Below are 14,367 nucleotides of genomic sequence, written 5' to 3' on the forward strand. Positions count from 1 at the left end.
ATCTGTACCTATTTATTACTGTATGGAACATTTACTTTAAAACAAAATGTCAATTAAAAAAATTTTTTTTAACATTTTATTTATTCATTTTAAAGAAGACAGAGCGAGAGAGAAGGGGGTAGGAACAGAAAGCATCAACTCCCATATGTGCCTTGACCAGGCAAGCCCAGGGTTTCAAACCAGTGACCTCAGTGTTCCAGGTCAGTGCTTTATCCACTGTGCCACCACAGGTCAGGCTCAATTTTGTTTTAATTTTCACCTGCTCACCTAAAATCAGACCTCTATAGTTTTTATGAACTACTTGCATTCTTATTATAAGTATCATGAGATAAAAATAAGTTGACCACAAGCAGCATGAGTTCCACATATGTTAACTCCATTACAAATTAAGATAAAACATAATGTATCATAATTTCTTGATAGCTATATAAATAAAACATGGATATAATCATGTTGCTCCTAATGCTTACAAGTAAAATTAGGTGTTCTGGTGAGAAAGATACAATCACAAATTTCTAAGCTAATTACAAATAAAAGTTGGTAATGTTCCTAAAATACAATCACACCCTCTCACCTCTGTCTGTGTCAAGAGGAACAATCATCTGTTGGCCTAAAGATGATGAAGCAAAACTGACAGGAACTTTGCCCAGCTTTCCGGAACTGGGCTCTGAAATTTCACGTCCATGATCTTCAGCATTAATAAAAATCTCAGATGAAAATGTAGTTTTTTCTGGACCTTCTGTTGTAATCTGAGTGACTGCATCAGATGATTTTCCAAGTAAGGCAGAAATTAGTGGTTTAATCTCCTCTAGTGATCTGAACAAATAAGAGAAAAGACAAAGAGGTCAAATCTGAGACTTATAAAATGGCATATTATTTCCCCCAAAAAGGCTTCAATGCACATCTAAGTAGTTTCAAAGAATATTTGTGTAAACACATCAACCTCAAATGGTTAAGTTATTTCTGCAATAATCGTCCGTCACTTTCTTAGATACTTATTACAGTACAATCATGCATGAGTTTACTTTTGTTTTGTTTTATTTATTTTATTTTAATTTAATTTTATTTTTTTACAGAGACAGAGAGAGTCAGAGAGAGGGATAGACAGAGACTGACAGGAATGGAGAGATGAGAAGCATCAATCATTAGTTTTTCGTTGCGCATTGCGACACCTTAGTTGTTCATTGATTGCTTTCTCATATGTGCCTTGACCGTGGGCCTTCAGCAGACCAAGTAACCCCTTGTTCGAGCCAGTTACCTTGGGTCCAAGCTGGTGAGCTTTTGCTCAAACCAGGTGAGCCCGCGCTCAAGCTGGCGACTTCGGGGTCTCGAACCTGGGTCCTCTGCATCCCAGCCCAATGCTCTATCCACTGCACCACCGCCTGGTCAGGCTCTTTTATTTGTTTTAAAATCTACTTTTAATTTCAATTTAGAATACCATTATGTAATTTAGCTGAGGAAAGAGTACTTTTCTATTCAAGTGAAAATACACTCATTCATTTCTTAAAAATAATTACTAGTGGTCCGCGATAAATTAGAAACTATGCTAAATGCATTGATATACAAAGATAAACAAAAAACAAAGTTTCGCCTGACCTGTGGTGGCACAATGGGTAAAGCGTCGACCTGGAATGCTGAGGTCACTGGTTCAAAAACCCAAACTTGCCTAGCCAAGGCACATATGGGAGTTAATTCTTTCTGCTCCTCCCCCTTTCTCTCTCTCTCCCACTCTCTCCTCTCTCTAAAATGAATAAATAAAAATCTAAAAAAAAAACCCAAAGTTTCCCCTGAATGAATTTAAATGTCAATGGAACCAGAAGTTTTCTTTTTATTAAAAGATTGTATTTGTTGATGAGAGAGAGAGAGAGAGAGAGAGAGAGAGAGAGAGAGAAGAGGAGGTGGGAAAGGAACAGGAATCATCAACTCATAACAGTAGCTTTACATATGTACCTTGACCAGACAAACCCGGAGTTTCAAACAAGCAACCTAAGCATTCCAGGTTGATGCTTTATCCACTGTGCTACCAAAAGCAGACGAACCAGAAGTTTTCAATGTTGTAATTATGTATTAATACTACAGAGAAGTTATATTAAAACAGAGTGGAACAAATAAATAATTGAATGAATAAATATTAAAAAAGACAAATCTTGCTTACAGAAGCATTCCAAATAATATATGTAGATACCACACACTCACCATCCTAGCCCAAGGAGGTAAAACTTAATCCTAATCTCTCTTTCTCCCCTTGAGTATGGATTGAATTTAGTGACTGGATCCCAAAGAATAGAAAATAAAAGGAAGAAATAGTAAGTTTACAATGGAGAAACCAAAACAAACACCATGTTATTTACCCAACTGATAAAGGTTCATATCACCAGTGATGTCATGTGGACATCACATATTCGGTGCTATGATGTAATAATGAGAAGGGTACTTCTCTTCTGTGGTATTTGCCAAAACCCATAATCCGAATCTAGTAAGAAAAACACCAGTAAAACCCATATTGAGACAGTCTGACCAATATTCCTCAAGACAGTCAAAAGCATAAAAGACAGCAATGAAGAATTATCACAGACCAGAGGAGATTAAGGAGAGACATGACAACTAACTAAATTGAAGGTGATTTACTGGACTGGGCCCAAGAACAAAAAAGCTCATTAAGAGAAAAACAGCTGAGCCTGATCAAACGGTGGTACAGTGGATAGAGCACCAGACTAGGACACAGAGGACCCAGGTCGAAACCCCTAGGATGCTGGCTTGAGCATGGGCTCATCTGGATTGAGTACAGGTTCACCAGCTTGAGTGCGAGATTGCTAGCTTGAGCGCAGGATTGCTAGCTTGAGCGTGGGATCATAGACATGACCCCCAGGTTGCTAGCTTAAGCCCAAGGTCTCTGGCTTGAGCAAGGAGTCACTCACTCTGCTGTAGCCCCCCAAGACATATGAGAAAGCAATAAATGAACAACTAAGGTGTCGCAACAAAGAATTGATGCTTATCTCTCTCCCTTCCTGTCTGTCTCCTATCTGTCCCTCTCTCTGACTCTGTCTCTGTCAAAAAAAAAAAAAAGAAAGAAAACCAAGTGAAATCCAAATGAAGTCTGCAGTTTATGTAATAGTAATGTACAAATGTTGGCTTCTTAATTTTAACAAACATATTATGGTAATATAAGATGTTAATAATAGAAAAAACTTGGGGAGGGGTCAGGGAACTCTATTATATTTATATCTTTTCTACAAATCATATATTATATTGGATTAGTATCTAAAATATATCACAAGAATAGAAGAACTTCTGAATTTCTACCCCTGTTCACTAATTGAAAAGGACAATCATAAGAAAAGAAAGTAATAGGACAATCTTACTTATGGATATAGAAACAAAAATTCAAAACAAAATGTGAGAAAGCCAAATGTTGTGGGGTTGTGTGTGTGTGTATATGCACGTTTGAATTCTTACCAAGAAGGTTTACTCCAGGAATGCAAGGTGAGTTACATTCAAAATTCAATCAAGGCCCTGGCCGGTTGGCTCAGTGGTAGAGCGTCGGCCTGGCGTGCAGGAGTCCCGGGTTCGATTCCAGGCCAGGGCACACAGGAGAGGAGCCCATCTGCTTCTCCACCCCTCCCCCTCTCCTTCCTCTCTGTCTCTCTCTCCCCCTCCTGCAGCTGAGGCCTCCATCCCCAGTACTGAGGATGGCTCCATGGCCTCTGCCTCAGGCGCTAGAATGTCTCTGGTTGCAAACAGAGCAACGCCCCAGATAGGCGGAGCATCGCCCCCGGGTGGGCATGCCCGGTGGATCCCAGTCGGGTGCATGTGGGAGTCTGACTGACTCCCCATTTCCAACTTCAGAAAAATAAAAAATAAAGAAAATAAAATAAAAAATCAATCAATGTGATTCACAACCGTCAATAAAATAAGGAGAAAATGCACAGGATCATATTAATATGATCAGATAAAACATTTAATAAAAGTTAGTAATCAGGTGTGATAAAAGCTTACAACAAAGAAAAAGAACAAAAAACTTTAAAGCAACTATCCTAAATACTGTGAAATGTGGAGAATGGTCATTGTGAGATTAGAAACTAAATAAGAATGTCAAGATTAGGAACTAAGGCCTGACCTGTGGTGGTGCAGTGGATAAAGCATCGACCTGGAAATGCTGAGGTCACTGGTTCGAAACCCTGGGCTTGCCTGGTCAAGGCACATATGGGAGTTGATGCTTCCAGCTCCTCCCCCCTTCTCTCTCTCTGTTTCTCTCCCTCTCTCTCTCCTCTCTAAAAATGAATAAATAAAATTAAAAAAAATATATCTATAAAAAAGAAGCATCAATTTAAAAAAAAAAAGATTAGGAACTAAATAAGAATGCCAACTCTTACCAATTCTACTCAACATTTTAGTAAAGGTCTTAAGTTGTATCAGCAGAAAGAAAAGGAAAAAGGTATTAGGATAAGAAAGGCAGACATAATACTGTCACTTTTCATATTTGACATAATTTTGATAGAAAATCCAAAAATATATACAGAGAACTAATTAGAATGTTAAGTTTTTAGAAAAGTTGCCAGATGAGATCAAATTTTTTAAAATCTACATTTTTCAGTATAATTTAAACCTAAAATATATACCATATCCAATGTTATCAAATACCTAATAAGTATAATAAAAAATATAAGCACTCTAAATAATATACAATTAATATAGCACAGAAATTAAAGATGACTTAAAATAGGATCCACATTCAGATAAGATGTTATAAGTAGCAACCCTGGCCAGTTGGCTCAGCAGTAGAGCGTCGGCCCAGTGTGTGGATGTCCCGGGTTCAATTTCCTGTCAGGGGACACAGGAGAAGCACCCAACTGCTTCTTCACCCTTCCCCCTCTCCTTCCTCTCTCTCTCTCTCTTCCCCTCCCGCAGACAAGACTCCATTGGAGCAAAGTTGGCCTAGGTGCTGAGGATGGCTCCATGACCTCTGCCTCAGGTGCTAGAATGGCTCCGGTTGCAATAGAGCAAGGCCCCAGATGGGCAGAGCATCGCCCCCTAGTGGGTATGCTGGGTGGATACCAGTCAGTCACATGTGAGAGTCTGTTTCTCTGCCTTCCCACTTCTCACTTCAGAAAAATACAAAAAAAAAAAAAAAAGTTATAGGTAGCCCCAGGCCATCATTCTTACTATAATAAACAAAGTTAAATAAATTATAAAAATCATACTAAAACAATCAAAGAGCTATGGGAGCAATCAGAGAACAATATCAACTAATGTGCTAGAGAAGGGCATCTTAGAAATTATGGGGAGGGGCTTGGTATAGGTAGACATATTCCCCTGGGAAGAGAAATCACCAGTTTTTGATGACCTCATGGGTTGGCATGCTAGAGTGAAATCTAGTAGAATGCCAAGCTGATTTCCCCCACAAGACAGTTCCTTATTGTTAAAGTGGTATGGAAGGATGGGGGACTGAGCTAGAAAAGTAAAGCACAATTCCATGCATAGTCATGGCACTAAATAATAAACCAAGTCCCACTAGATGGAGAGGCTTGTGATAAACATCAGGTCTACTTCTCAACATCTGCCAGATTTTGAACCTGCATAAGGCAGGAAACTAAATAATTCCTCAAAGTGAGGAATTAAGAGACATACTAGAGCCTCAATAAAAACTCAGACGTGCCACCATCAAAAAGGGTGCTGAGTCAGAAAATACTGAAATCACCTTTAATCTTTTGTTTATGAGACAAATTTCCAATGAGAAAATATAACCACAAAAATTCATAGCTGGTTTCTCCTTATATGATATTTGCCACATTCTATGCTATAAGGACTGAGAGTCCAGAGACCTGAATTGAAACATCTGGAAGATTGAAATGAATACCTCACTATATCTAATTATTGAAAAATCAAGGCTTTAGGTCAGCTTAAAGCAAAAATCCCATCAAATCATTATCAATTATAGGCAGAATGAGTCAAGTAAAGCTCCAACCCAGCTGACCTAGTAAAATTCCAGAGGTTATTGAAGTGATAAGTCACTCTGGTTACCAGAGAAAAGGGCAAATCCTCTCTGTTGTGAAGCAATAGCATTTTCAGTCTCAATAATTTTTTATTTACAATGTTTGGCATACAAGCAAAATTTATAAAATTATAAAGCAGGAAAAAGTAAAAATTGGGAGAAAATAGAAAAATTGATTATCAAGGGATTCAGATAACTGAAGTTAGCACAGAAGGACTTTAAAATGATTAACATATTAAGAGAACAAAAAATGGGGAATAATAGACAAAAATATACAGACTTTCAACAGAAAATTAGAATCTAGTTTAAAAATAAAATACAAATAAAAAAGGAAAACTGATCACCAGCAGACTTCAGAAAATGCCAAAAGACATTTTTTTAGGCCAAAGTAAAATGCTCATAAAAAAGGAAAAAAAACATACCAAACTGAAGTGTTGCACATACATGTACATATGCACATATACATACACAGACCATATTATATATACATATATAGAAATATAATGGAATGAACAGGCAACAATGTCTTGTGGGAATTTATAAATATATAGCACAATCTTTGCAGACACCACTTTAGCCAAGTGATCAAGGTTAACATCAACTAGAAGGTACAGCAATATAATGATCTCCCTGATGAGATATATTAAAAATGCCTAGTCTCAGACTAATCTTAAAACAACATCAAACAGCCAAAATGAGACTTTCTTCAAAATAACTAATTAATTGTCTTCGAAGTCTTACAGTCATGAAAAACAAAGAAAGAAAGACTGAGAAACTGCCACAGATTGGAAGAGACTAAGGAGATATGACAACAAAAAATGCAAGGTGGGATCTTAGATTGGATCTGAAACAGAGAAGGCTTATTTGTGGAAAAAACAAATGAAATAAAAATCTATACTTATAATTTTATATGAAGGATAAGTTCTTAGTTTTGGTAAATGTTTTATGGTTCTGATGTTATGATAACATGTCAACATAAGGGGAAAGAGCATGATGGCAACCTCTAAGATATTCCCCAAAGATCTCTGCCTCCTCGTCGTATTCATACCCTTGTGTAATCCCTAATCTTTCAAGGTGAGCTGGAAATAGTGGCTCATTTCTATCAAACAGATCATGGAAGAAATGATACTTCCAATGTTAGGTTATAACAACAGTGTGGCTTTTGTCTTGGACAGCCTCTCTTGCACTCATACTTGCTTTACTCATTCTAAGGGAAACTTAGCTATCCTACTGGAGTTGCTTTATAGAAGGAAGGATGTCTCTAGTCAACAGCCATGTTAGCAAGCCTGGAAGCATATCTTCTCAGTCAAGCCTTGAGATGAGGCCACAGCTACAGCCAGTATCTTATTTGCAACCTTGTGAGGGACTCAGAGCCAGAAGTACCCAGCTAAGTCATGCCTGGGTTTCAGATCCATAGAAACTTTGGGATAATATTCATTGTTTTAAGCTGCTATATTTCTGGGTAATATGTTACACATCAATAGACAATACAAGTACTCTATTTTTTGCAACTCCTCTTTAAATGGAAATTTATCTAAAACTAAAAATGTTTAAAAATATTTACTACTAGCACATTTCATGCATACAAACACACAAAATTATGCCTTAATAATGGGGATACATCTTGCAAAATGCACCCTTAGGTGATTTTGTTGTTGTGCAAACATCATAGAGTGCACTTACACAAACCTGGGTGGTATAGCCTACTACCCACCTATGCTATATGGTATATATTGCTCCTAGAACACAAGCCTGCACAGTATGCTACTGTATTAAATACTGTAAGAAGCTGTAATAAGATGCTAAGTATTTGTGTCTAAATATATCTAAAGAACAACAAATACAATAAGAAGAATAAAAGACTTAAAATGATACATCTAGGGCACTTATTGTGAATGGAGCCTGTGGGACTGGAATTTGTTCTGGGTGAGTCACTCACTGAGTGGTGAGTGAATATGAAGGCTCAGAATATTACTGTATACTACTGTAGACTTTACACACCCTGTATACTTAAACTACACTAAATTTATTTTTTTTAAACTTTTCTTCAATAATAAAATAAATTTAGTGTAGGAACATGGTATGAAAATATGCAGTTAGGACAACAATTAGAGACAGCAAGGCGCCCTAGGGCGAAAGCCTTGAGTGGGCCTCTCTGACCTCATACTGGGGCCAGTCCAGGGGCCTCTCAGACCTCATTCTGGAAAGTGTGTACTGGAAACAGCAAAACAGCAGGATAAGATTCAGTAACACAGAATATGTTTAGGCTCTCAGAACAGAGATTAGGAGTCAGCATATTCCTTGTACTTTACTTCATGCCCTGAAAACTTCTTTTTTCTGCTTCCTTGAGTTATTTGTGCTGGCTAATAAATATCTGAGTAGGGCTGGGGATGGGGCTTCAGTCCTTCGGTCTGCTGACCAGGGCTGTTGCCTCCCCTCAGCCCCTTGGAGCATGTCATCTGGTCTCCAAGTAGTTCACTATTACACGACACTTTAGCTTACTGTGACTCTGTTATTTTACAAACTTTAGTTTTTAAAATTTTGACCCTTTTGTAATAATACAGCTTAAAAAACACAAACATTGTACAGCTGTACAAAAATATTTTTCTTCAATCCTTATTCTATAACCTTTTTCATTTAAAAATTTTTAAATATTTTTTATTTTTTAAAAGATTTCTGTTAAATACTAAGACAAATGCACACATTAGCTTAGGCCTACACAGGGTAAGAATCATCAATGACACTGCCTTCTAACTCTACATCATGTCCCACCTGAAGGTATTCAGGGTCAATAAGAATAGAGCTGTCATCTCCTATGATAATGTCTCCTTCTAGAATACCCCCTGAAGGACCTGCCTGAGGCTCTTCTTGAGGAGGTATGAATCTCATCTGAAATATGTCTATGATTGTTTGCTTGTTTCTTTTTTCATCATAGATTTGCTTGTAAGAAGATAATGTACCATGAACATTCCTCTCTATTAATGAAAATCTTCCAGTGTTGAGGTCCATGTTTTCAAATTTTGATTTTTAGCAAGAGACAGACAGACAGTCAGACAGACAGGAAGAGAGAGAGAGATGAGAAGCATCCACTTATAGTAGCGACACTTTAGTGGTTCATTAATTGCTTTCTCATATATGCCTTGACTGGGGGGCTCCAGGTGAGCCAGTGACCCCTTGCTCAAGCCAGAGACCTTTGGGCTCAGGTCAGTGATCCTGGGGTCATGTCTATGAGCTCGTGCTCAAGCTGGCAACCGCGGGGTTTCAAACCTGGGTCCTTAGAGTCCCTGGTCAATGCTCTATCCTCTGTACCACCACCTGGTAAGGCCACGTTTTCAAAAAAACTTAAAAGACTATTTATTCAATTTTTAGAAAGGCAAGAAAGGGAGAGAGAAGGGGGGAGGAGCAGGAAGCATCAACTCCCATATGTGCCTTGACCAGGCAGGCCCATAGTTTCAAACCAGCGACCTCAGTGTTCCATTTTCAAAAATTTTAAGGACTTTGTTGATTGAGATCTGCAAAAGCTTTTAGTAAATCCTTCACTGTGAATTTTCTTGGAGGTTCCTTTTCTTTTTCTTCTGCAGTTTCCTTTTCCCTTGCCTCATCTTCACTATGTATTCTTGTTTCAACAACTACTCATTAGTCAATTCCTCAGGAACCACCTCTAGGAATGCCTCAATGTCATCCTCATCCACACCTGCATTTTAGTTGTTTGTCATATCAACCATGACATTATTGATTTTTGTCACCTCATCTTTGACAAATCCTTTGGAGTCACAGACATCATTAGGCAATGGAAATTTTTCAGCTCCATTATATTTTTATGGGACCACTGTCATATATGTGATCTATCACTGACTTAAATGTTATGTGGTGCAAGACTGTATGTACACACAGATAAATATGTATGTGTATATACATTTTGAATTATTTCCAAACTCCGGAATCAGACACACCTAGGTTCAAATGCCAACTCCAACATTTAATGGTTACATGATCTTGGTCAACACATTTAATTTCCTTAAGTATTAGTCTTTTTAAATCTATTAACTGAGGTAATACTATCTAATCTCAGATTATACTGAGTAAAAAATGATACAGGCAACCACTACAATGCCTAGCATTTAGTACATTCTGAACAAGTGGCATTATTATTAGTTTATATTTATAATCATCTATAGTTTTATACTTTTCTTCTCATTCAAGGAACTCAGCACCAATAACTAGGCATTTTATCACTTTGATGAGTTTAAGTGTTGTATATAGACTTATCAATCTTTTAATTTCTAAACATTTTTCCAAAAAAAATTATCAATACTGATTTATACAGCACTCTACTATTTATAATATTTATTAGAGCTTCACCCTGTTTATTTGTTTTGCCCTGATTCAATGCTCAATCACTAACTTTTAGAGCTATAAGGGACTTTTCAGATTTCCAACCCTTTCCTTTCTACCATCATCCACAAATGAGTGCCAAAGGTGTAAAATGACTTGTTAAATAAGAAAGCTGGTAGAAGTCCTAGAATTAGGGTTTAATATTTGGAGAGACAGGATCATGTGGTGAACAAACTCTTGCTTTGATTAAACAGACTGCATTCTCTATCTGCTGCTTACAAATACCATTATATGAGAAAATGTTTGCAAAGTATGTCCATGTCTCAGTTTCCCAGAGGGTAAATACGAATACCACCATCTACCTCATGGGTTATCATGAATATTAAATGAGATAACATATATAAGTCCCTCACTGCCAAGACTACAACATGTAGATGTTGAAAAAACATTTTTTTCCTTTCTCCTTCCCAAGGCCAGTCTCCACTATGACATGCTGCCTTCTCAACTATAAGACAGAAACATTAAATGCACAAAACAGTTCTGTTTAGCTATAACAGAATGTTATAAATCTCTTATAAGAGATTAATGTAAAATTGAATTAAGAATAGTCTTAAAATTAGGCTGAATAACATAAATCTAATGCATTTACCCCTGAACTAGGTTTCCTTTCCTACAATACATTGTGAAGTAGGGCATCACATCAGTGAGTATATTATACTGATATGCACTACTGGTGATGTTAACCTTGATTACTTAGCTAAAGTGATGTCTGCTAGAATTCTCCACTGGAAAGTTACCTTTTTTCGTTGTAAATACTAAATATCTAAAGGAGCATTCATCATGAAATGAAAATGAACAGTGAGGGAGAGAGAGCACACGCAGAAAAGTGAGTGTGCGCACACAGCCCCACTTAAATGCTGGTCTTCAGCATATGTCTAACACAATAACTAAGGAATTGGTAACTTGTACCTCTGCATGATCAAAAATTCTTGAAGTAATTCAATGTCATAAATACATGATGTCAAATCTTGTCAAAAACTCCTTTGAAAGTATAACCACATTACTTTCCAATGTTCCTTACTTTGGTATTTATCCCTTGAAAGACTTCTAGCACATTAAATACAACTTCCCCTAAGAGACTCATACTGCTTTCCCCAAGAAACTTACATTTGCTTAAGTATTTAAGACCCTTTATGACAAATTCCAGGGCTTGCTTGTCATCACAAAGAGACTCACCGATTTGCAGATACTGAAGTCCCTTCTGGATTGGAATATTCTTCCAAATCTGAAAAGTTCACTTGTGTTTGCCTTGAGGTTACTATCTGGCTATTATGAAAAGGTATGGTTTTCAAGTCCTTAGTATTACTATCTGGAAGAGATTGTATAACTTGAAAGTCCGGTGAAGATTTAGGTCCTAGAAAACCTAAAGATTCTTGATCATGTGCTACAGGTTTACTGGTCAGTAATTTGGAGGTTGGTTTCAAAGCTCTTGAAGATATAGTTTGTAGGTCAGAGTTAAACTCACTATTCATTCTTGTTTTAGAAGCAGGATCCAAGGAAAGAAAACTTTTATCTAAGGTTCCACTATCCAACTTGGAAGGAATCTTGGGAGAAAGAGTTATACGGACACAAGAAAGTGCTTTTCTATTTGAAGGTGGAGTAGATGGAGATGTTACTACCATATACTGATTTGGGGGTGACTGGGAGACCACATTATTGAACTTAGTTTCAAGATGTATCATATTAGAAATGTGTGATTTAGACTTTTGCTGATCATTGTTTTCTACAACAAAATCCTGACCTTGAGAAAGAGGGGAATATTGTTTTCCCATGTGGTGATCTATATCTGGGGCTTTGCTTTGTTCAAAGAGCTGACGCTGTTCAAGAAAAATGGAAGAAGGAAGGTCTGAAGCTATATAATCCTGACCTTGAGGAAGGGGGGAGTGGTTTTCGCTCACCTGATGATCTACATGAGGGGTTTTGCTTTGTTCAAAGAGTTTGCGCTTTTCAAGAAAAATGTGACAAGGAAGTTTTGGAGCGATATAATCCTGATGCTGAGGAGGGGGAGAATGGTGTTTTCTTACATAGTGATCTGCATGTTTGGCTCTGCTTTGTTCAATGAGCTCTTGTTGCTCAATAAACATGTGTGAAGGAGGATTTGGAGTTACAGTTAAATTCTTCTCTTTTATTCCTACAGTGGAACTTGGTCTGCCCATGCTGAGGGTATGGTTATCAGAAAAATGAACTTCCTTGAATTTGCTACAATTTGTACTGATATTGGGCTCAGAATCACTGACTTTAAAATCTGATGTTTCTAGGCTTTTCTCTCTTTGGTGAGAATGTTCAACAGATAACTTCTGGCTTTGCCTAGGACTTTGTGTTAAAATAGTCACAGCTTTATCTGGTGAATGATTAATGGTTTTAAATGAGGAAGGGGAAGAGGTTTTCTGTTTTAGATCTCTAGGAGGACTTTGGTCTTCAGTGAAATGAGAATTAAATACCCCCACAGATGCTCCAGTACACTGGCTATCTTCAGTAACACCAACCTTAAGAACAGAGGAATCTGAAAAGCATTTAGAATGTCGGTGAGATGAAAAAGTGAATGAGGTAGTAAACTTTTTCATGGATTCTGGGGGCAGCATTTGTGATGAAGAATGACAATCCATTTCTCCAGGTGGCACATAAGTAGGTTCTACTAATTCGGACAGCCAAGGGTCCATCTTTTCACGAAATGGCATTTGAAAACCCTTGCTAATATTGAAGTCATCAGTTGTCAAGTTTTGTAATGGGGAATGACTCTGTAACTGCAAAGAATTCCAAACTTTGAAATGGGGGTTGCTCTGGTCTAGTGATTTGGAAAGGTTAATATGCCTGGTTCTCCATGATGATGGGCTCCGTCGTCCTCTGATCATTTCTAAGGGCTCAGCTGATCTGAAGAGACAGGGATGGTTATCCAACTGTGGTTGTTGAGCAGTTAGAGTTCTGAAACATCCTTTTTCATGGCTCTCAATAATAATATGACTGCATACACCTTCTGGTTTGCATCCTATTCCTTGTGGACTGTGTAAACCCTAGAAAATATAAAAAAGATCTTACTTGAAACAGTCCAAATAGTTATATAAAAATGAGTTTGTTGATCTTTTACAATAAAACAGGGTAAGAACACAAGAATAACACAGTTAACTATAGAATAAAATGGTTCGGGATAACTAAGACCACGCAGTTAACTTCTTTCAAAAATTTTCCCCCTAGTATTCTCACGTTTTTTCCTTTAGTAACAGCAGTCCCATACCTCAACATTTTCTGTTCAGACAGCCACCAAACTGCAGAAATTTCCAATTTATTTTGAAGTTAGGTGTGACCATATGACTAGATTTAGGCCAAAGGGATATGAACAAAAGGAGTTAGGTACAAATTCTGCTTACTGTCCTTAAAAAATTAAGTTCTTGGCCTGACTTGTGGTGGCACAGTGTATAAAGCGTCAATCTGGAATGCTGAAGTCACTGGTTCAAAACCCTGCCTTCCCTGGTCAAGGAACATATGGGAATTACCTCTTTTTGCTCCTTCCCCTCCCTCCTCTCCTTCTCTCTTTCTCTCTCTCCTCTCTAAAATGAATAAATTTTTCTTTTTAAATCAAGTTGTTGATATCCATGTTCCACCTACTACCACCATCACTACTATCACTGTTACTATTGCCAACTGAAATAGGTGATGTCTAGAACAACTTGGAAGCCATGGAAAAGGATGGCTCAGCTGCTCACTCAGTTGGGGCCTTTGGATAACCTCAAAGAACTTGCTCCTGTTCCTATCCTGGTCTATATCACATAAAAGAAAAGGACCTATCACATAAGATGAAATAAAACTCTACCTTATTTGAACCACTGTATTTATGCTTTCTCTGTTACAAAAGTTTAGCCTATAGCCCAGGGAGTCTCCAAACTACGACCCGCGGGCCGCATGCAGCTCCGAGGCCATTTATCCGGCCCCCACCGCACTTCCGGAAGGGGCAACTCTTTCATTGGTGGTCAGTGAGAGGAGCA

General features: G+C 37.7%; 1 protein-coding gene across 3 annotated transcripts in view; it reads right to left on the minus strand.

The window, feature by feature from the left end:
- ALMS1 (ALMS1 centrosome and basal body associated protein) overlaps positions 1–14,367 on the minus strand; it is a 236,177-nt gene that overhangs the window by 102,351 nt on the left and 119,459 nt on the right. For all 3 annotated transcript variants that reach the window (XM_066377980.1, XM_066377981.1, XM_066377979.1), the window contains 2 exons: positions 11,564–13,398; positions 575–816 (listed from right to left, as the gene is read on the minus strand). In XM_066377980.1, coding sequence (XP_066234077.1) covers positions 575–816; positions 11,564–13,398 — 2,077 coding nt within the window. The remainder of the gene's footprint in view (positions 1–574; positions 817–11,563; positions 13,399–14,367) is intronic.

This window comes from Saccopteryx leptura, chromosome 3 (genome assembly GCF_036850995.1).
Source record: "Saccopteryx leptura isolate mSacLep1 chromosome 3, mSacLep1_pri_phased_curated, whole genome shotgun sequence".
Classification (NCBI taxonomy): Eukaryota; Metazoa; Chordata; class Mammalia; order Chiroptera; family Emballonuridae; genus Saccopteryx; species Saccopteryx leptura.